Here is a 23,273-nt window from a genome sequence, read left to right on the forward strand (position 1 = left end):
ATTTCTACCAGCAACTGAACGGAGCTCCCATTGCTCCACATTGTGGTCGGTACTTGGTATTATCAGTTTCTTGAACTTTAGCCATTCAAATAGGTATACAGTAGTATGTCATACTAATTTGAAATTCTCTAATGACGAATGGTGCTAAACATCTTTTTATACATTTATTTGCCATCTGTATATCTTCAGTGAAGCATCTGTTCAGATCTTTTGCCATTTTCAAAATTGTGTTATTGTTGAGTTTTAAGAAACCTTTTCTAGTTTGGAAACAAGTCATTTATCAGATATGTGTTTAGCAAATATTTTCTCCCATTCTCTGAGTTGGCATTTTACCTTTCTGATGGCATGCTTTGAAGCACAAAAGATTTTAATTTTGGTGAAGTCCAATGTGTCTATTGTTTCTAGTGCTTTTCGAGTCATAGCTAAGTAACGATTGCCTAACCCAAGGTCACATTTACTCATGTATTTTTTCTAAGAATTTTTATTATTTTAGCTTTTACATTATGCTTTAAGGTGGGATCCAACTTCACTTTTTGCATATGATTATCCAGTTATCTATGCACTATTTGTTGAAAAGACTATCCTTTCCACTCTACCCCAGATCCCCGGAATTTTCCTGGCATCTTTGTGAAAAATCAGTTGACCACTGTAACAGGCAGAAGAATGTCCCTCCCCCAAAGACATCACATCCTAATTCCTGGGATCTATGATTACAATATGTTACATGTCAAAGGAGAATTAAGCTTGCAGATAGAAATAAGGTTGCCAAACAGCTGACCCTAAGAGAGAAAAATAATCCTGCATTATCTGGGTGGGCCCAACGTAATCATTAAGGTCATAATATGTGAAGAGGGATGGGGAAGAGTCCAGAGTTAGAAGGAAATGTGACTGTGGACGAAGTCAGAGTGATGTGATGGGAGAAGGATTCGACTTGCCCTTGTTTAAAGATGGAGACGAGGAACACAAGCTGAGAAATGCAGGAGCCTCTAGAAACTGGAAAAGGCAAGGAAATGGATCCTACCCCAGAACCTAGAGAAAGGCTTTTAAATATATAATTCTATAGGCCTATATCACATAATAATCATAAACATAAAAATAAGCTCTTTAAAATGCATGAAACCCAGCAGCTCAGTCTTTCCTTCTTATTTCCTTAGTAAAACTGTATTCTCTTTATTCAGGGAAGACATTTTGAACTTGTTACTTTTACTAAGAAGACTCATATAACACACTCAATTGTAGTAAATTACACTGTAATAAAGTCTGCTCTGAATTAGTAAAGTTTTCTCATATCTTAACCAGTTTATGTAATATTGCTATATAAAAAAAAACCTTTTGATAAGTATCATATACGGTCATGCTTTCCTATAGGGTACTATCTCAGAAGAGAGGTATTACCTCTATTTCCAGTATAGGAAAGAATATGGACTTTGCAGCCTGTCATGCCTGGTTCAAATCCAATGCACTTATAAGTTTCATAACCTACTCTGTAAAAAAAAAAAAAAAAAAGAATACCATCTACCTTACAGAGTTAGTGTAAAGATTAAATTGAGTTAATATGTATAATACATGTTGTGGTGAATTTAAAACATTTATCTAAATCAGAGGTCAGCAAACTTTTTCTGTGAATACTTTATGATGGTGAATACGCTTTGCAGGCCATACATTCTGCCAAAACTACTCAAATTTGACACTGCAGCACAAAAGGAGTCAGAGGCACCGTGAACATGGCTGTGTTCCTATAAAACTTTACCAAAAAGGCTGCAGGGAAGCCCATGGCCATAGTTTGCTGACCCCTGATAGTGGGTGCTCAATACCTGACAGATACTGTGATTATTTATTTCTCCCTATCACAGCCAACAAACACAACCTTTTATTGCTCCCTATTCACCATTTTATCATTCCCAACTTTCATAATGCTGCTGCCAAAGCTTCTGGGGTCATGCTACTCCCAACATCCGAATATTATTTTCCATACTGTTATTGGACCACAGATCCTAAGGGAAACAGGGGCTCTAAGACTATTGGTTCAGTTCAGTATTTAAATTCCCTCTATGACCTATCCCATGAATGGCTGTCCAACACATCTGACACCTCCAACGACAGAGAAACCACTATATTTCTAAGTGCCCTTTCCTTATCAGATAGCTTGGAGTTTTTCTGAAAGGTCTTTATTGTGAACTTAAGTTCAGCATGATTCAACTTTTTACTGTGGTTCATGGTCAGGTTTTTGAGAATCATTATCCTAGACCATGCTGTCTGCCACAGAAACAGAAGAGTGATTCTTCTCTCTTTATAAAAATAGATATATTGAAAAGATATATTAGAAAATTAAAAACTTTTGTTCTTTCAAAAGACACTATCAGAAAGTAAAAAGACAACCCATAGAATGAGAAAATATTTGCAAATCATATAATTGATAAGGGGCTTATATCCAGAACTACAAAATTCTTACAATTCAACAAAAAGACTAATAATTCAAATGAAAAAGAGTAAAGGATCTGAATAGCTATTTCTCCAAAAAAGATGTACGAATGGCTAATAAGCACATTAAAAAATGCTCAACATTATTTGTCATTATGGAAAAGCAAACCAAAATCATGAGATACTACTTCATACCCAACAAGGTGGCTAAAAAAAAAGAAGAAGAAGAAAAAAAAAACAGATAATAACAAATGTTAAAGAGCATGTGGAAATACTAGAACCCTCACTGCTGGTTGGTTGGATAATAAAATGGTAAGCAGTTTGGCAGTTCACCAAAATGTTAAATGATTTAGCAATTCTACTCCTAGGTATATACACCAAAGAACTGAAAACAGAGGTCCACACAAAAACTTGCACACGAATGTTCATAGTAGCATTATTCTTAATAGCCAAGAAATGGAAACAACTCAAATGTCTTATCAATTGATAAGAAGATAAATTAAATGTGATATACCCACGTAATGAAATATTTTTCAGCTATAAAATGGAATAAAGTACTGATACATGCCAAATGATGAATCTTGAAAACATGCTAAGAACCCGGAGCCAAAAGGCCACATTTTATATAATCCTATTTATATGAAATGTCCAGAATAGTCAAATCCATAGAGACAGAAAGTAGATTAGTGATTGCTGGGGGCCTTGAGCTGGGGGAATTGGGAGTGGCCACTAATAGTTTCTCTTTGAGGTAATGAAAATGTTCTAAAATTAGACTGTGGTGATGGTTGCACAACTGTAAATATACTAAAAATCACTGAATTGTAAACTTAAAGGGGTGAGTTCATGGTATGTGAATTATATTTCAATAAAGCTGTTGTAAAAAAATTTATACCTGACAGCTCTCCTTTGCCAAACAGTTTTGTGGAGAAGTCAAGTTCCTTCAAGTTCTTTCTTCACTTATATTCAGCTAAACTTCTGACCCTCATCTGCTACTTCCCTCTCGCACTGTCTTTGGTCTCTATCTTACACACATCATGCCGTTTTATAACTTCATGCCTCTACACACACTATTCTTACTGTCAAGAATGTCATACTCCCTCTTCTCTTTCTTTTGAACTCAAATATCCTTCAAGACCAAATACTGTTTCCTCCCTAAAAATCAACCCTTTCTCCTCTGGGCAAAGGTGATCAGCCCTTCTAGGCTATAAACGCCGGTTTATGCATCTGCCCCTACTAATAGGCTCTACACTCTGTGAGTTTACTCGCCAGTATCATCTTCAGCCCCAGGACCTAATGCTTGTAAGCACTTAGTAAATGTTTATTGAATAAAAGACAAAACACTCCCCAACGACTGACTAGATATAGTGCTATTTTTTCTCCAACTAGTTTAATTGGTAAAATCCGTACAAATTTAACTTGAGTGCTGGCCTTTAGAGACCAATAAAACAAAATAAAAATACAAATTTGGGGCCAACATGGAGACTTAAAAAAAATTACCATAAAGTAACATTTCATGGAGGTTCATAGTTCAGATACTTATCATTGTTGACCGAACATACTTACTGAAGTCAATACTCTTTTATTCAACATATTAAATGTGTTGTTTAACTCTGGTAACCACAGCTGTGACTTAGTTAACGATCTCAATAAATCCTACTTAAATCAGAGACAGGAAAAAATTATGCAAATGAATTCTTATCTGTTTTTCTGCCCAAGGCATATTTGATAACAGATAAAACATACTCCAAATAGTCTCTACTTAATAGTCAGGAAGCCAATTGAGGTTTTATATGGATCAAAATTAAATACAAAGAAGAGAAAAAGGCTGCTATATTCTCAAATGGTTTTATTTCAGAAAGAAATTACACATTAAAAGGAGACATAGTTAAGAGCTTACATTCACATATGGAAGTGAATCTAGGAAAGTTAACAGTTATTAATACGCAAAGCCACATGATTAAAAAAGACAAAACAGATAATGACAGATGGGCTGGCCTTAGATTCATCTAGAAAATAATAACTTTTGTTTAAAAACTAAAAGATATTGGCTTAAGACAGTTCTTTAGAAATGAGTTTGTAGTTCCAATGGACTTTAAAAATCAAACCAGTCATGCCATTCTCCAGGTAGGCTATATCACACATATTCATCCAGCAGGATGGAAACCATCCATCAATTATACCTTGCAGCTAGATAGGATGTCTTCCACTAATCTCTTGTAAACCCAGGCATCACCCTTAAGCCGCTGCCTCCTGATACCCACCACATCGGGTTTTTGAAGCTGGCATACTTCTAGTTCAAACTGCATTGTCACTTTGCCAAAATCTGACTGTGTTTGACACTTCAGTGTATAGCTGTGAAAAACAAGATAAGGAGCCAGTTAGTAGGAGAACCATGAATATTCTGTGTAATACAAGAGATTTCTAAGCTTCTAGGAGGCTGATAGAGAAAACAAACCATTATTTTCTATTAAGCAATATACTACTGCTCATGGTTTCCAAATGACCTAGCTATGCTTTAGTGATGGAGTATGACTGGAGTTTTCCCAGAAACTGAACTAGGATCTTAAGAAAAAATAAAGATGAAAAGGCTTTACCAGAAGTCTCCCTTGCGCCAAAGAAAAGCCCTTCTTTCATAGCTATGCATGCCATTCACACTCAAGAAATCTTCTGGCATCCTTTACACAACTCTTTCAACATTGTAATCCTTGAACATTAGGCCACTTCCACAATGTTTACAACAAGGGAAAGCTCAGTGAAGATTCAGAATATTTTTTTGCATGCACCTCATCAGAAACTTCGGTCTTTCATATAAATAAAACCGAAGCCACCAACCTGCCAGGACACGTGTTTTTGAGTTTTTTTTCCCAATAATAATAATAAGTTATGATTGTTATAACACTTTATAGCAGAGTTATAAAAGGAAGCCCAAGGAGATGGTACATTTCCATGGTTGAAACATACGGCGTATATAATTAGAATGACCATGTTAACTGCTCTGATAAAGGAAAGGCCCAGACTAAACGAAGGCTTAAACACATCTTAAGTATTAGGTATATTCCTGAAAAGTTGCATAAACTGAATTCATATAAATCGATTTTTAAAGTTACTTTATACTATATTTTAGTTTTATTTGTCTTATTGATCTTCAATAAACACAAACAATAGGATATCGATTTTAAATTTCAGTTCCCTAAATATTAAGGGGTATTGTTCCATAGAAATGTGGAGAAATTACTTCCATCTGTTATGTGCTATGAGGTTTCGCAAAACATTATTCTTTTTCTTACTAATTTAGTTCCATGTTTTGGGGCTTGATCTCTTAAAATTAGCAGTCAATATCAGAAATGCCAAAAGAAGTACTCCGTAGTTATGGTTCTTAATGGGAAGATGAAGCATAGAGAAATTTAGTCATCTGGAAGATAAAAAGTGATTCTTTCTGACAGGAAAAAGATAATGGAATATAACTGAGATTAGTCCTATCATACCACTAAAAAACTTAGCTTTTGTTATTCTGCTTTGTCACAAAGAAGGTAAAAACAGATAGAAAGGGTAAAAAGAAAAAAAAAAAAAGGATCAAGGCAGAGACCTCCTGATTGATCAGGAAGTTAGAACAAATTATTGGCTAACAGCCAGTTAGTGATCTGATATAGATCACTAACAGATAGAGATAATTGGAAACTTTCTGATATAGATCTGGCTAGAGGTTTTGGATCTGTTGCTAAACCCCAAGCATGAAGAACAGGTCAGAGTGAGTTCAGTTACATGTGTTCCAATGACACCTAAAGAAGAAAGCCGAAGTTCACATACGGACTGCTACCGACACTTACAGAGTGAAAGGTAAAAAAAATTACTTTTGCAAAAGATTGTTTCTTAATATCTTAACTCTAGACTGACTATTCTGTTTTTGTTAAATATATTAGTGGCTCTTCTTAGCTGAGTTAATAATGAAATTTTAAAGAGACATAACTAAGTGGAAATGCTTGGAAATACGAACTTCTTAAGTAACCAGAAGGGGCCTGGCCATTCAGACCATGAGATCATTATCTCAGGGGCTTTGATGGCCAATTCACTCAAAAGTGAGAAAGAGTTAAGGTAAATGACTTGCTAAAGTACTGACAACCCAGTCCTGTAAAACAGCAAGTCATAAAGAGGAGTCTATATAAATCCAAGATTTGTTTGAGGCATCACATAAATTTAGGTTACAATTTATACATACTATTGTAAAGCAGAACATCACAGGAAGATAGAAGATGTAAAAGAATGCTGGAAGAGGAGCATTTGAGATCTTGCTCCCTGGCGTATGTCATGAGTTTGACTCAAATAAACTCATATAAAAATTCTCTGAAAAAAAAAAGAATACTGGAAGAAGTTCTGATTTTCCTATTTTGAAAAGTCTAACTTGGAAAGTGGTGACAATATGGGCACTTAAAAAATTTCTATAGCTCATATAAAAAAGAGACTAAATTATGAACGATGACACTTTCACAAAAGCTTTTTGGAATGAGGTGGGAAAAACATTTTTTAAAGGGGAGAGAGGAACCAACCTGTGTTTTCTCAGAGCTCAAAAGTAATATATCAAGTAATAAATGCAACAGTGTGCTTAAATGTCAGTGTGCTTCTTTCTTACCCCTTTTGTACAAAGTCGACGTGCTTCTCTGGAAGAATAGACATTATTTCATTCAAGAGTTGATCTGGATTCACTAATCTGGTTGTAGTCACATTATAGTGAAGCTTAAAAAAAGAAAAAGAAAGGGCGAGAAGTAAATCTTTACATTAACGCAAAGGCCATCCTCCCTGATTTAGAGATGCAAAACTCTCAATATAGTACCATTTTAAATGGAAATATTTCAAAGAAAATACTTAAGAAATTTACAACTAACTCTTGGTAAGTTGGAGTAAGATGGCACAAGAAAAGCCTGGAAAAATCATATTTATTACTAACTATATCTATAGCATCTTTTTAATACTTTCATCTTCCTCTCTTATGAATCTTTTTTAAGAAATAAATATTAAATAACGTCTATTAGAGCTTTACCCGTTTCTCCCTTCCTACACTATGATAGAAACATAACAGTCCTGAAATGTAAGCTGTGGGAAGATGAAACAAATGCCCTAGAATATTTCATTTACATATAGTTGGATATGTTTCCTTAATTCTTTTTTGATTATTTAAATATTACAGAATCCTAGGAGCTGATTACATGACAATTGTATGTGAGAATAAACATGGCAAGCATTCTTTTTTAAAAAGTAGCATCATGTTTTTTTCTCATTCACTGAAAGCACAGTTCTTAGGTAATTTAATTACTAATTGGTATCTAGCCATCTATTCGTCCATCTAGTTTCTGAAGGCTACCATGTGCCAGGCTACTGTGTGCCACGCTACTGTTTCAATAAGTCCTAGAGACAAACAGAAATCTCAATCTTCCTAGTAGTACTTCACTCAAACGAAATCATACTTTCTATGTCTTTCAGATTTGAATTTTTATAAACAACGAAATGCTGAGCTTGGAAAACACCCAACTACCTTACTTTTCAAGTTAAGAACGTATGGCCCAAAGGAGAGATATACATTTCTTAATGTAGGGTTTCCCAAAATGTGATATAAACTGTCACTGAAAATATACACAATAACTCTAGGCGGTACATGAATATTTTACTTTAATATTTATGTATTTGTTCCAATATGACTTAGAAAAATATAATTAGCAAAAACTAATAATATTTAGTTTCCTTTTAAATAAATGTAAGTTTTTTTTTTTTAAAGTTAGTCATCTTGATTGTGGTGCTGGTTTCACAGGTGCACATATAATGCTAAAAGTATGTTAATTGTATATTTTTAATATCTGCAGTTTGTGTCAATTATACCTTTATAAATCTGTTTGTTTGTTTGTTTGTTTTAAAGAGTCAATACAAAAAAATACCAGGTAAATAATAGTGTAGAAGACATATTGATATGAAGGTGAGTATTAAATGACTAGAGTTTGGGGACCTCAGCTTCCAGTTATGAGAGGAACAAGTGGTACAGCTGTGATGGGACTCTGTCTCCTGGGTCCCGATCCAGGGCTCTTTCACTAAATGAGACTGGCTTTGTCAAGATGATAATAAACGCAATCCTTTCAAATCACAATTGAAGTGACTTCTTTTGTAAAATAATTAATCCTACTTTCTGCATTAGTATTTGGAAACTGCTTAGCTTCTTGATACTATATATAATTGGACAAGTTTCCTTAATTTTCTTTATTTACTGTTTTTCAGAGAAATGGCAAAAGCTGGCAGTCTTTGGAATACTTTACAACTGTCTCCAACCAGAAAAACCTAAGAATAAAAGGATAAAACAAGCCTAATAAACAGCCATGTGGAACATAAAACTTTTCAGTGAATACACTGAATATAAGTTCAACAAGGCAACACATCCTAATGGGTAAGTCCTTCTTCCACTTTAAAAAATAAATGGGATCTCAGAACATTCTCCCCTGAAGCACCCTTCCCTCAAACCTGCCCAGATTTGTTCAAAATGAGACTCACTGCAAAAACTAAACACAGACCCAGTCCCCAAATCACAGGGAACACTACTCCCTGCTCCTCTGGGCCAGCCCCTCCTGTTCTGCTGAAGATGTTTTTATTATAGCACTGAGCCCTGTGTGTCAGAGCAACAACATCCTTGCCTATTTTCACTGCCACTCCTTGAGTTCCTCAAGGACATAGGTTGTGTCTTAGTCGTCCCTTTACCTCTTACCTCCCCAAACAAAAATCTCATTCATTAGATGTTTGAATGAATGCTCAGAGAAAATCCAGGAGAGTAAGAATCATCTTATACCTACTATTAACATTTTTTTCCCTTTCCTACCAAAAATACTGTCCACACCACTGACATAGTTAACATTTTAAAGCATGGTAAGTCTATCGAATAAGGCCGGAACCTCTTAGCCAGGCTATAATTCCAGCCTGTTGCTCACTATTTTCTTCATACATACCACAAAGTTCAAGCTCTATGCACGCAAATATTTTGTGAGGGCCTATAAGAGTATCTATGTGTCAGAGACTCTTCTATGTGCCAGAGATATGACAACTGAGCTCAAGTCCTCATCCCGAAAGTATGCTTAAGGCAGTTCCTCATACATGCCCATGCTTCCCAACCTCCATGCTGCCTTTGTGAGTTCTCTCTACATACACTTGAATATTTGAGTTATAGTTACTTGCTCCTTAAAAGGGGCAGCTGTGCATTCTCAAAGCCCATTCACTGTATAGTAAAATGCATATTTTAGGTGCTCATTTAGTTATGTATTCATTAACTAAATGAATACATAAGTAAATAAAAAATACTCATTCATTCATTCATTCATTCAGTACTTCTATTAAAAAAAAAAGCAGTTGAGTAGCAGCTGCCTTCTGAAATCCACACTAAGATTTCCAGTCCACTTACCTTCAGTCTCCTTGGCTCATCTTTGGCAGAGCCCTTCTTTTTGCTCCTGGTAAGCACAGTGATAACCTTATCCAACCCCCTTTCAAGGCTCCCAAACACTTTGGTTCCTTTTCTTTTCGGAGTATCCTCTACATGGGCTTGGTTAAGATCCATTTCCACTGAACGACACCTTAAAAAAAAAAAAAACAAAAACCCAAGAGTAGAGCTGGGCCTCCTGTCCTTTGGGGCTCCCACAGGTTGTGCTTTTGTCCCCTTTATTAGGTGTGCCTAATTCAGGGATGCCGGGGCCAGCCCATCTCACTCCTCTTCAGGGAGCACAAAAGCCATCTCCCACTGGAATGTAGCCATCGCTCCTCCTCCACAGCCAAAGCCTCTAGGCAAAACTCGGTTTCCCCTATCATTTTTTAAATGTCAAATATACAAAAAAGTTGAACAGATAGTGCAATGAACACTCATATATCCTTTTTGATTCAATAACTGTTAATATTTTGACACATTTGCCTTTTCTATGCATATAGATAATAAACACTTTAAATATAAGTACTTCTTTGCCAAACCATCTGAAAGTAACCCATCTGAAGAGAGCATGATACTTTGCTCTGAAACGCTTCAGCAAACAGCACCAATAAATAAGGACATTTTCCTACAAAGCCACGATACCATTATGACATCAAAAATATTAATAATGCCATACATAGTATAATCTAATATCTAGTTCACATTCTAATTCCTTCAATTGTCCTCAAAACTGATTCTGCTTAACACGAGAGCTATAAAAGACAATGAAGGGTACCTTGCTATAGAACCATTCATACAAGAGGCATGGGTTTTCTGACCCTTTAGTATCTTTACCATCTGAAGGACTGCTATCTGTTAGTGGATATTGATACTGTCCTGGCAGAAGTTTAGGGAAAGATGGGCCTCAGAGAAAAAAACTACGTGGCTGGGGCCAGGGCCACTGCCTTTCGGCCTGCTGTGTTTTAAGTTAAGGTGCCAGTCCTACTGCTGATGAGTTGGTTTCACAACTCCATGCCATGAGAAAGGCAGTGGCCACAGCTCCAGTAATGGCAACAGGCCATCCTCATTCACATACATTCCTACAGTCTCCAAAAGAATCTACATGATGGTTTACCTTAATTAGGTTTATCACACATGAAAAAAGGAAATATGGCTACATATAATAAAGATCAAAAAAGCTAAAACACAATACTTACCGCCTCTCAGGGCTAATGACACCTGCCATTAACTTCTCTGTTCCAGCTGAATTTACTGGCATTTTAATTGGGGTTTCTTTCAGGCACTGGTTTCTCACTATTAGAAAAACAAACACACAAACCAAATGTAGTTGACTTGCTATGGTTTCAAAATTTCTATCAACAATGCATACATCACCTCATTCAATGACTCAGAAATACTATAACCACTTGACCAGTGAAGTTAAGGCTCAATTTTTCAAATAAATGTTTCTGGGTGATTTATGATAAAAACAAAATCATTTTGCTTTGCATGTGTAGCTTTTTTCTTCACTGCAAAACTGAGGCCATGCTTATGATTTTAGTATAATGATCATATGATAGATCTAAATAAATCATAAAAATACAGATTTTTTAATTACTGGATTCTCCTTTTTATAAGTAAAAGTCAATCTGTATTTACACAAGGACCCAACTTATGCCTTTAATTGATATAATATTCAGCGTTAATTCGATCCATAGCCTTATTCAACTCCTGTTAGGCAAAGAGAACAATCCACTGAGAATACTTGATAAAAGTTATTAAAGAGGAGTGAGCTTTGGTTATTTTTATATTCCCTATTCCAGAATTGTTTTATTCTAGTAGGGTACTTGTATCCCAGATAGCTTGCAACAAATTTGCATTAACAAATCTGGTTACTATGCTAAGTGAAATAAGTCAGACAGAGAAAGACAAATACCATATGATTTCACTTATATGTGGAATCTAAAAAACAAAATAAACAAATGAAACAGAAACAAACTCATAGAGAGAACAAACTGATGGTCATCAGATGGAAGGGAGATTGAGAGTACTGGGTGAAAAAGGTAAAAGGGATTAAGAAGTACAAATTGCCAATTACAAAAATAGTCAGGGGATGTAAAGTATAGCATAGGGAATGTAGTCAATAATATTATAATAACTGTATGGTGTCAGGCAGGTACTAGACTTATTAGGGTGAGCACTTCATAAATTATATAAATGTCTAACCACTATGCTGTACACCTGAAACTAATATAATATTGAATGTCAACCGTAATTGAAAATCTTTTTAAATTTAAAAATAAATAAAAGTTGTATACCCTTTAGAGACAATATTCACTCTATAATAAATGTGATATCAAGTGTTTAAAAAGGGATCAGGGATTTTGTTTTGTTTATGACTATTCAGCACTATTCTCACTGGTTCCATAAGAACAAGAAAATAAGTTCAATCAACATGTATGAAAACAGTTTTCATCTTTAAATACTGAGTATCTACTACCACACATAGTATCCCTTCGACAAACTGTCACTGACTAGATTATACAGGATTCAGAAAAATGAAATTAATGTTTATGTCAAAAATGACTCACAGAGAAAGTAAAATGCAAAGCGCTAATGGAAGCTATCAATCGGGGCTTCAGACACTTGCTCCCATAGGCAGCTCTTATGTTTAAATAAAAACAGACAATAATAGCTTTTGACCGACATAATCTTTCTCACAGAGACAAGACATGTAAACTGATAACACTTTAAGATTATAAATTCTAAACTATCCATATTTCAAAACCTCCAGTAGAAAGGTTTTGTAGAAAATATCAATAATAGAAGGGACTATAGGCATTGAAGGATTTTTTTTAAAAAGCCCCGAATGAGCTAAGATGAGCTAAAGGTCTATTTTATCTCTCTGCCCAACCCCACAGCTCACAAAAGATGTTGTACCTATAGTAAGAAAAATAACAGAAGAGAAAGAGACCTCCCCACACGCATGCACATACTGGGAAAAGATGCAAGAGCAAATACTATTAAGGGCCTATGTGCAGATGTTACCTCACTGAACCCTCATAACAACCACAGGCAGCCACACATACACAAATACACATCATCACACCAAAGTAGCCTCACAACTGTGGGGAAAGTATTGTCTGAGTTGATGAACTGGAGAATGTAATTAACAGGACTTCCAGCAAATACTCTGACAAAACTTTTCATATCTTTATATATAAGTAGACCTCTGGAAATGGCTATCAGCCCCATTAGCAGACTGGAAGCACAATGGGAGGATGTGGCTTAATAGCAGTTCACGTGGCATTGTTTCAGAGTTTGGGTTCATTAGGATCTTAACACACACAAGAGTAGGTCACGTACACTGGAAAAAAGGCTAATAACGTTTAGGTGTCATTTTTAAAAGTGATGTAGGCTAATCACAGTAAATAAAATCCCTTCAGGTTCTAATTTATTCATTCCTTCATTCAATAGATATGGCCCCCACTACATACCAGGCATTGGGCACCTATTATGTATCAGACAACCAATATGGCCCCACTTATGTAGTATGCAATGCTTCAATAAACATGGCAAAGTCTCTACTCTCATGGTACTACTGCCTTCTCCTGGTGACACCCGGTGCCAGAAAACTGGGTCATGTTCCAGGCACTATTTTAAGAAGCGTACTGACAAAAAAGAATGTGTCTAAATGAAGCCGACAACCAAAACGCTAAGGTGTCATAAAGGAAACAGCTTAAATTGGTGATGATTACACTGAAAAGAACAAGGGAAGTGGGAGAGTTGTAAATCCTAGACACAGATATCTGGAAGGGCATCGCAGATTTACCCTGTCTGCTGGTGTGCAGGCAGAAATACAAGGCAGAGAAGGATCAGGTATAAGACTTGAGACCCAGATGAGTAGGAAGCGCTCAGCAGAAACTTCAATTTAGTCATTACAAGTGGGGACAAAGGGGCAAGCAAAGTCTAAATTTGGATGTATGACCTTTGGGCAAATCACTCCACTTGTCTGAATCTCAAGTTCCTCAGCTGTGAAAAAGGCAGGTGGATTAAATGAACTCTAACTTGCCTTTCAGCTTTGGTATTCTATGATGCTATGATTCAACTCTACGTATGTAGAAAAGAGAAAATTCATTATCATTTGAGAAAAATTAGAAGTTGCCTAATATGCTTTCATTCCAACTAAAGCAAATAACACATAATAAGAACGCAGCTCGGCTTCTAGAAATTCCTGAGAGCAATGCCAGCAATTTCTGACTTGCTATACATTTACTTAGCATGATGAGAAGGATGGAATTTAAAGGTGTTTCAGCAAATACCTTTCGAAGGTGTAGTACAGTGATTTGGTGTAGTGAGTATTTCTCTTTTGTGCTGGTTCTTATTAACTGGAGTTTTTGGCTCAGGAAATACAAAGCACTCTTCATTCTTTACAGCGTGCTTAGGAGTATACACATTCTCTTTGTTCTTTAATTTATTGGCAGATGCTCTGCATAATACTGGAGTTAATGATTTAGATTCCAGATCATTTGATTCTGTCCAATGCTTGGCAAACTGGAAAAAAAAGTCACTGGATAAAGCACACTGAAGAAGAAGAAAAGTCAATTTCTTTACAACATGCCTTAATCACTTGCAAATTACCTTGTACCATTTTTATTAAAATGAAATACTATCAGAAGGATATTATTGGAAATACTAAGAAATCTGAAAAGGGATATTCAGTTCTCTTTAGTACATGTAGATCACTTCAGTCTGTTCTATTGACAGGTAATTTTCAATTATGTTTCAAGTCGAGTATTTACTCAAACATACCTAAGTCCTAGGCAATATTGATAATGGCCACAAATAAACCCCTAAAATTTGTTTTCCATCTTTAGATTTCCATGGTTTGTCTCTAATATGTACCAAAAAATAAAAGTTTAGTCAATGATTAGGGCAAAAAAAATACGTTAAAATGCTCTAATGGACATGTTGGACTGAACATATTTTTTAAATATTTTAAATTTATGGTTAAGCTTGCAAAAGAAATAGTACGGAAAGTCCTCAAAGGTCAAACTAAAAACAGGAGCAAGAAGCCAGAAAATGTAACCAAGGATGAGACTGCCCATCTACCTACCACCTCAAATAACATCCGCATGGGTTTTAACAGTCATAGAAATGTTACACCCATGCAAGGTGGTAAGTTAGACCCAAAGCTCTCATGAAAAGCCAGGAGGGGCTATAACTAAAATTAAAAAGTAAATTAAATATAAATCTGCCCTGCAAAGGAGCAGACAAAAAAATGTGTCTGTCTTGGCCTTGGCCTTGGCTCTAAGGGAGAAAAAACAGTCTCCTTCAATAAGCAACCACAAGACAATCTTCACATAGGCTTACGGCCCTAATTCATACTACATGCATTGTCCCAGAAATCTCAAGCCTCGAATTTAATTTAAAGTAGTCCTGAATTGGTTGTGTTCCAGGAGCATGATAGAAGCAAACACAACTCCTATCTAAAAGAAAAGCTTTAATTCAACAAAACTCAAACTCTCAACCCTTAATCTGAGCCCCGATATATTCCCACAGAGCAGCCTTTTTATATATATATAATTGGGAAGAACACAGAATGTCTGCTATCTGGCTAGGACTACTAAGTGAAGTAATAAAATAAAAAGGTATTAAAGGCATAAGAACTGGAAGAAACATAACTGCCATTTATAGATATAATTCTCTACATAGAACACTCAGAATATACAAGAAAATTATAAGAATGAAAAAGAGTTTAGGAAATTGTTGAATGTCAGATCAATACACAAAATCAATTTCATATCTATACTTCAGTACTGGGAGGTTAGAAAATGTGATTTTTAAAAATCTATCATTCCCAATAGAAATAAAAAATAGAAGTACCTAGAAATAAATCTAATAGAAGATATGTAAGACCTTTAGGGATAAATTTAAAATCTTTCTTGAAAGCAATTAACTAAAACCTAATAAACAGAGAGGTGTACAATATTTATGAACAGGGTATTTAAGGGTCTAAAATTTTAATTTTTCCCAAATTTAATCTTAAAGTCAATGCAATTTCAGTTTTTCAGTATGTGAAATTTATCAAGATGATTCTAAAATGTGTAAGAAAATGCGAAGAGGCAAGAAGAACAAAGACATTTCTAAGGAAGACTAAGAGGAAACTGGCCAACCAGACAGAAGAACTATTATAAAATTAAAGTAGTTAAAATGTGTGGTATTGGTACAAATAAATCGATAAAATAAAATACAGACCAGAAACAGACACAGTCATATGACAACTTGATATATCATACAGGTACCTTTGTAGCTCAGCAGGGAAAGAGTGGACTTTTCCGTGGTGCTAGTACAACTGATTACATGAGGGAAAACCTGGTTCCTTACCTCATACCATAGAAGAATTAATTCCTGATAGATTAAAAAACTTAAATGTGAAAGGAAACGCTTTAAAACTTTTAGAAACAATATATGTGAATGCATTTATAACTTTTGGATAGGGAAGGACTGCCTGAAAAAGACACAAAAATTACAAACCACAAAGGAAAATACTGACAACTTCTAACTCATTAAAATTAATTATTTCTGTCATCAAATTAAAAAGACAAGTGACAAACTCAGATAATATATCTGCAATACATAACCAACAAAAGATTAGAATTAAGATTAAATTAAGAACTTATTTGATACAACAAGAAAAAGGAAACAATCCAATAGAAAAACAGGCAAACCATGTGAAAAACCATTTCATAGACTAGTAAACACCACTGGCCAATTAATACATGAAAGGATGCCTAAGTAATCAGAGAAGTACAAAGTAAAACTACAGTGAGCTATCACTTTACACTACCCAGATTAGAAAATACTAAATAGCTAAAAATATCTAGTATTGGTAAGTATGCAGAGCACTGAGAACACTCTTCTGCTGGTTAAAGTATAATTAATATAACCATTTCGGCGAAAAACTGGCATTATCCGGTAAGGTTGAAGATATTCATTCCATTTCTAAGTATACAGCCTGTAGAACTCCCGCATATATGTAATAAGGGCCTTGCTGTGCACAAGATTTAACATTGCAGGTTCTGGTTAGAGTCTAGGAACCCATCTTTTTAAAAGTTCCCCATGTTAATAAGCCTGTTTGTATGGCCGGGGCACTGAACCCTGCTATACCAGTGTGATTTATGAACACCTGCTTTCCTTCTGGAAGTGTAGAATTTCTACGATTGTGACTAATCACACAGGCAAAGAGTGCCTGAGTAACCAGCCCCCAAGAAAACTGTGCATTCTGAGTCTCTGATGAGCCTCCCTGAGCAGAAACATGCACACCTGCTGCTGTATTTCACAGCTGAAGTAAAAACTGCACTGTGTGTGGGCCCCTCAGAGAGAGTGAAGGAAAAATATTAACTATACATGCAAGAAGCTTAAAAAACTCCCAGTAGGAAAAAAAGATAATCAAAAGGTAAGGAAAACGAATCAGTTGCTGCTGAGTTGGAGGAGAGGAGGAGGTAACTACACAGGGGCATGAGGAAATTTGGAGGGGGACAAAAAACTGTTTTTGATCTTGGTGGTTCTTGATTATGCTACTGTATGCATTTGTCAAAACATAGAATTGTACACTAAAATGGTGAATTTAACTAACTACATATAAATTATACCTCATTAAAAAAAAAAAAAAAAAAAAAAAAGAAGCAGTAAAGTGTTCCAAAATGGCATCTTGGCTTTCTTCAGGCCGGAAATAACTGGCTTCCCTTTCATTCTTATTTCAGCAATCACTCATTAATGTTTTCAGTGTTTTAGGAACACGTTAAATTTGCAAGCACATACTAGACCTCATGTTAGACTAGCTGTTACAATTGAGACAGCATATCCTGCTTTAAGTAGAAGTAAAATTAACCAACCTGTGGTGTTTGGGGAGTAGCCACACCTGTTGATGACTTGTCGTCACACCATTCATAGTCTATTAATCCAGCCACATAATTTTCATCGCTTGTGGTCATATCTTCTAGACTCAGGTTCTTTGGCTATTTGAAAACAGAAGAACTTAGAGACAACAAACACCACCATGACTCAATTTTTAAAACAAAAATTTGTTTTAAAACAAAATTTGTTTAAAAACAAAGCCCTGGAGACAGAAACAAATGAGGGAGTATGTTGAAGGAACTCACCATTCAAAACAGGAGCCAAATTTTTTAATTCAGATTATTTGATAGGAGAATCTCTAACTCTCAAACAACATGTCTTGGAACATTCTTATGCTTATGGCATACTATTTAGCTTAACATTACCATATATAATCGTTATAATGCCAGACAAAAAACTCTTTTGCAAATCTACAAATAAAAATCTCTAACAAAGTAGAAGATGGAAGGAAAACAACTTCGAAATACAGGTTTCTTGGCTGTAAGAACATACAGAGCATTTAGCTATTTCTACTAGGAATAAACTAGCCTTATGAAAGACGTCTTGGGGACAGGATATTTGAGGTCCTGTGCTAATACCTCCAATCATTTATTTTTCCTCATTCTTCCTCTCTATAAACTAAGGTCATACCAAATATACCCTAAATTCTAAGACAATGGAGTATAACTGAATTTTATTTCTCCCTCCTTCCCTTTCCTTCAATATCTATTTAACCTGGCCAGGCAATTTTACCTAAATTTCTTATACCTCATCCTTTCTTTTCCTGTCCCACTTTACTAATCCAAGGACAAATCTTAGACCTGAACTATTCAAACAGACAATATGGCATCTGCCACCAATCTTTCCACCTTTTCAACCAGAGATAACAGAGCTCTTCAGGACTGCCAATTCCCATCAACTAGATCTAGCTGCACAGAGTGCTAGACTGAGAAAAATACTAAAGCTCAGTCTAGGCTCAGTGGGGAAAAGTACAGTTTGAATGAATAATGGCTGCCATGGGTACTACAGTAGAGTAAAAGCACACACACATCCCTGACTGAAGAATTCTATATGCCACTGGATGAATTACAGTCATGTCGGTAACCTGTCACATCTTACTCAAAAATCCATAGTTCCCATTACCTAGAGCATAAAGTCTAACCCCGCTAACATGGCACTTGGAGGCTCTCTGCAATCTAACTCTCACCTACCCTTCCAGCTCACTCATTCCTCTTCTTCGTCTCTCACTTTACTCCTACTTGAACTCTTCATTTTAGCCAAACAAGTCTAGCCGCTATCAACAGAATATATAGAGCAGATTTAGGTGCCTGAGCTTTTGCTAATTCCATTTATTCTTGCCCTGAATGCTGTGCTCCTTCTTTTCCATTGTTCTAAACTTGACTGTGGGTCCAGTTTGGGTCGCCCATGGCGATTAGTCTCATGCCCTAAAGCCCCTAGAGCATACCTCTAGTCCCTTATCTGGCACTAATCATACTATGATATGGTGTTATCTATATGTATGTATTGCATCACCATAACTGTTAAGGAGCAAGCAGTACACTTTATAGAGATTTGTTTCCCAAGAGCCTTGCATAGATCCTAAAAATGCTAATGCTATGGATGATAATGCAGTCCTTTGTGATTCTTGGATCAGACTGTACTATTGTTTAACTGACAGTGCCATCTATTGATTAACCATTCAGGATTACTTACTTTCTTATACTCAGCACCCCAAGAAAAAGGGTGACTTGATCAAGAAGCAGAATAGTACAAAGAAACTAGGTGGCTTGCTTCAAGTCTCAAGAATTTACATAAAGATCAGAAAAGAACCCAAATTTTGATTACTACTTCATTTCTTATTAAAATGTCTATCTTCTATAAAAATTGATTCAATAATATGAATGCCCAAATAATTAATTCTCAGGTAAATGCTCATTAGATGGAAGTTAAGAGTAAGTATATTCCCAGGTCTTTTCTACTCAGATACTTTATGAATCATTTAAGCAGATGAATTGAGATCGGGCCCATCCAAATATAAGAAAATCCAATGGCTTAGGAAAATGTTTTAGACTTCTTAACTAAAATATTATGAATTTAAAAATTTAGCTGAAGTGGTTATTTTAAGTACACAGTTACCTAATGCCTTTCTGAAATGACCTTGATCAGAAGCAAAGGTCATGCTTTTGTGTCCTTGAGTCTAAGAGTTTAAGGGTTTGCCAATGTGAGCAGGATGGCTGATGGGCTAATCACAAAGCCCATGGATAAAAGATCTGCCTGGGCATGGGGCATTCACCAGCCCAAAAAAACTCTCCTAGAATAGACCAGAAAGCCATCCCAAGAATAAGATTATCTCACTTCAGGGATTTCTCTACATAATAGGCCACTTGCGCTAACACTTTTCAGTTTTTAGTTTGGTCAAAGACCAACTGGGGAGGGAAGAGGGGAGACAAGTTAGGTCTGGCAAGGACATAAGACCCACAATATCTGTGACATGTGACTGAAAGAGCTAAAAGAGAGATCTAAAAGAGGCGTTAAATGGAATTCAACAAAAGATCATGAAAGAGGTGGCAGTTGACCATTTTTTCAAGAGTTTTGAGACCTAAAGCCAAAAAAAGAAATCACTTCATCCACATTTGGGCTATACCAGATTCCATGAAAAGTGCCAACTATCTCTCTCTAAGAATAACAAAAGTAGTTTCCTAGAGTTAAAATAATTTAAATTACAACCTGAATTAATTGGAGGGAAGATAATATTACAAAGTTCCACATCCATCAGGCAAAGTATTTGGAAGGCAGAATGTTAAGCTATGGGAGATACAAAGAATCACACAGAAAGTGGAGACTAATGTGAGGACTTAGGAAAAACATGGTGTTTCCAAATACACAAAGCTTCTTCACCATTCCAAATGGTCATGACAAAGGAAAATCAGACAACGAAGACAAAATAGAAGAAAACACTTTGGTAACCACTAGCACACAAGAAATTTGAGTTGCATAAGCTGTTGCTTTTGCTCAGAATAAAAACCTAAAACCATAATATAAATGAGTATCAAAATATTTATTGAAATATTTCATGTCCTATAAAGTATATGTCCTGTACTCATAGGTCTTACTCTCAACAATTTTTAAAATTATCTGTAACTCAATACTACTGTGTCCTTTAAAAACACTTACCTATATATAAATAAGCATGCTAAAAAAAGATTGGAAAGACACAGTAAAATATAAACTATATTATCTACAGGTTTGTAGGTTTATTTTCCTTTTGCTTATCTGTAGCTTAACATTTTTCTACAACAATCAGGAATTATTTTCGTGGAAAAGAAAAGGAAGGATTTTCTTTTTAATGCACATTAACGTTCAAAATTTAAGACTTCAAGCCCAGAATTTCCCATTTTCTTCATCAAAAATATTTAAATCATAAAATGTCTTGAGTGGCTCCAGCAAAGTTAACTTTGATACCAGCAAAGTTAACTTTCCCAGGGGTATGCCCACTCATGGACAAGATGGGAACAAGGCAAGAGCAGCAGGTGTTCACACAAAAGGTTTTAACATTTACCTTGATGTTTCTGAATGGGGTACCAATGGCTTGTCCACAGGAAAGAGGAAGAAGCCTTAAACGAACTGGCTTTCCCCGAGCCTTCTTAGCTAGAAGCAGAAGATAGGTCGCTGTGAGGTGATCATATTGCCACTAGAGGAAAAGAAAATTATGTTATTTAGAAGACTAACTAATGTTCTATTTTAAATTAATTTTTTGCCAGTGTGGACATTCAGAATTAAAATTTTAGCTTTACAAGGCATATAATGAAAAATAGCAATCCTCTACATCACACCCCTAACACACACCCAATTTCTACTTCCCAGAAAGAACCACTTTTAAACACTTTTAGATATTTTTCTATATTTCTAAATTAATTGTTTATACAGCTTTATGTTTTTCGGCTTCAGATATTAACTATAGATTTCCTGTGTAAAATAAGAATTTAGCGCTACAACTCCTTCCTTCTCCACACACGTCTCTTCCCTGCACCCTCCTGCTATTATTTTACATAATTTGTAGTAAATCAATATTTACATTATTATTATGTAAATACATGGATCACATCCAAGTGAAAATAATGTTCAAATATTTAGTTAGCACTCTGACGGCAACCAATTGGAACAGAGTCCAAGAGGTGAGTAGGATCCTGGGGGACCCCTGTCATGCCGATTACCAACCTTTTAATTTATGGGTTCAAGAAGGGACTGGAGGGAGGTGCCTAAGGAAAGTAACAGGGCAACAGGGAGGGCACTCAGGATAGTGGTTATTTACTGATCAGTATATAAATATTAGTATCTTAACAACTAGTATGGCCACACTGGCGGAATATCAGCCCTGCAGCTAAACCACACAGGGTGCTATCCTTGCACTTCCTTTTTTTATAACATTGTTTTTCCTGAAGTTAAATATAAAAAAGACGCAGTTATTTGTCTTCTGCAACTTCACACTTTCCAGCACTCTTCACTTCCTCTCAACATGTTCACACATATCAGTTATGTCTCTTCCTTGGTCTCCCCTTTGAAAACTTCCCACCTAATACCTGCATTCCATGCTCCACTCTTGACTGGCTTCTCTCTCACCCTGCAACTTAACTGTCAGTCTAGGGATTCCCTTCGCCTCTAACCCTACAACATATCCCCAGTTCCCTAGACCCTAAGTAGTCCTCTTTCATGGCTTATTTTCCTGTTTTGGTGGAACATATCCTCCAATAACTTCCTGAGGGTGGATCAATGAGAGTTAAATTTCTGAGATCTTGCATGTCTGATAAATGACTGTATTCTATCCATACACTTGATTCTGGTTTGACTAATAAGAGTTCTAGGCTGATGATAATTTTCATAGTTCTGAAGGCATTGTTCTATGGTCTTCTTGCTTCTAGTATGGTATTGAAAAATCTAGTCTTTCTGATTATCAAGACTTTGTATATGATCTTTTTGTTTTGTCTCTCCAAACTTTTTGGATCTTCTCCTTTTCTTCAGTTTTCTGAAATTTCACTAAAACAGGACTTTGTACGGATTTTCATCCATTTTGCCAAGTTTGGTTAAGGCCCTTCAATCTTAGAAACTCAGTTCTGGAATATTTCTCCTTGTACTATTCCTTTGATGCTTTCTTTTCCTCTTTCTTCTCTGTCTTACCTTCCTACAACTGACATTATTTGTATGTTGGACTTCTCTTACCCCTTCACTTTTATTTGTATATCTCTTTGTCTTTAGAAATAAGACAAAGATTCTTATTTAGATTCTACTTTTGAAAGATTTCACATTAACTAATTTTCAAACATTTCTACTGAGTCTTTCATTTCTGTGGTCATATTTAAAAATTTTAAGTACTATTTTTTGAAATGTTCTTTTTTAGTCATCTTATTCCTATTTCAAGAAAGAGCTTCCCTTATCTCTGAGAATATTAATTATTGTTTCTTAGCCATTTTCTTCCACTTCCTGTCATTTTTTTCCCCCTGAATACCTTTACTTTTTCTTCCCTCTCCCCCCA

The 23,273-nt window shown here is 35.6% G+C and overlaps 1 protein-coding gene across 1 annotated transcript in view; it reads right to left on the reverse strand.

Moving 5' to 3' along the window:
- Positions 1 to 4,247: 4,247 nt before the first annotated feature.
- MELK (maternal embryonic leucine zipper kinase) overlaps positions 4,248 to 23,273 on the reverse strand; it is a 64,711-nt gene continuing 45,685 nt past the window's right edge. The window contains exons 12-18 of the mRNA XM_016130454.2: positions 21,303 to 21,434; positions 17,743 to 17,865; positions 14,167 to 14,398; positions 11,062 to 11,158; positions 9,848 to 10,016; positions 7,049 to 7,152; positions 4,248 to 4,773 (exon numbers count right to left, since the gene is read on the reverse strand). Of these exons, the coding sequence (XP_015985940.2) occupies positions 4,596 to 4,773; positions 7,049 to 7,152; positions 9,848 to 10,016; positions 11,062 to 11,158; positions 14,167 to 14,398; positions 17,743 to 17,865; positions 21,303 to 21,434 (1,035 nt within the window). The 3' untranslated portion in view covers positions 4,248 to 4,595. The remainder of the gene's footprint in view (positions 4,774 to 7,048; positions 7,153 to 9,847; positions 10,017 to 11,061; positions 11,159 to 14,166; positions 14,399 to 17,742; positions 17,866 to 21,302; positions 21,435 to 23,273) is intronic.

This window comes from Rousettus aegyptiacus, unplaced genomic scaffold (assembly GCF_014176215.1).
Source record: "Rousettus aegyptiacus isolate mRouAeg1 unplaced genomic scaffold, mRouAeg1.p scaffold_m13_p_3, whole genome shotgun sequence".
In the NCBI taxonomy this organism is placed as follows: Eukaryota; Metazoa; Chordata; class Mammalia; order Chiroptera; family Pteropodidae; genus Rousettus; species Rousettus aegyptiacus.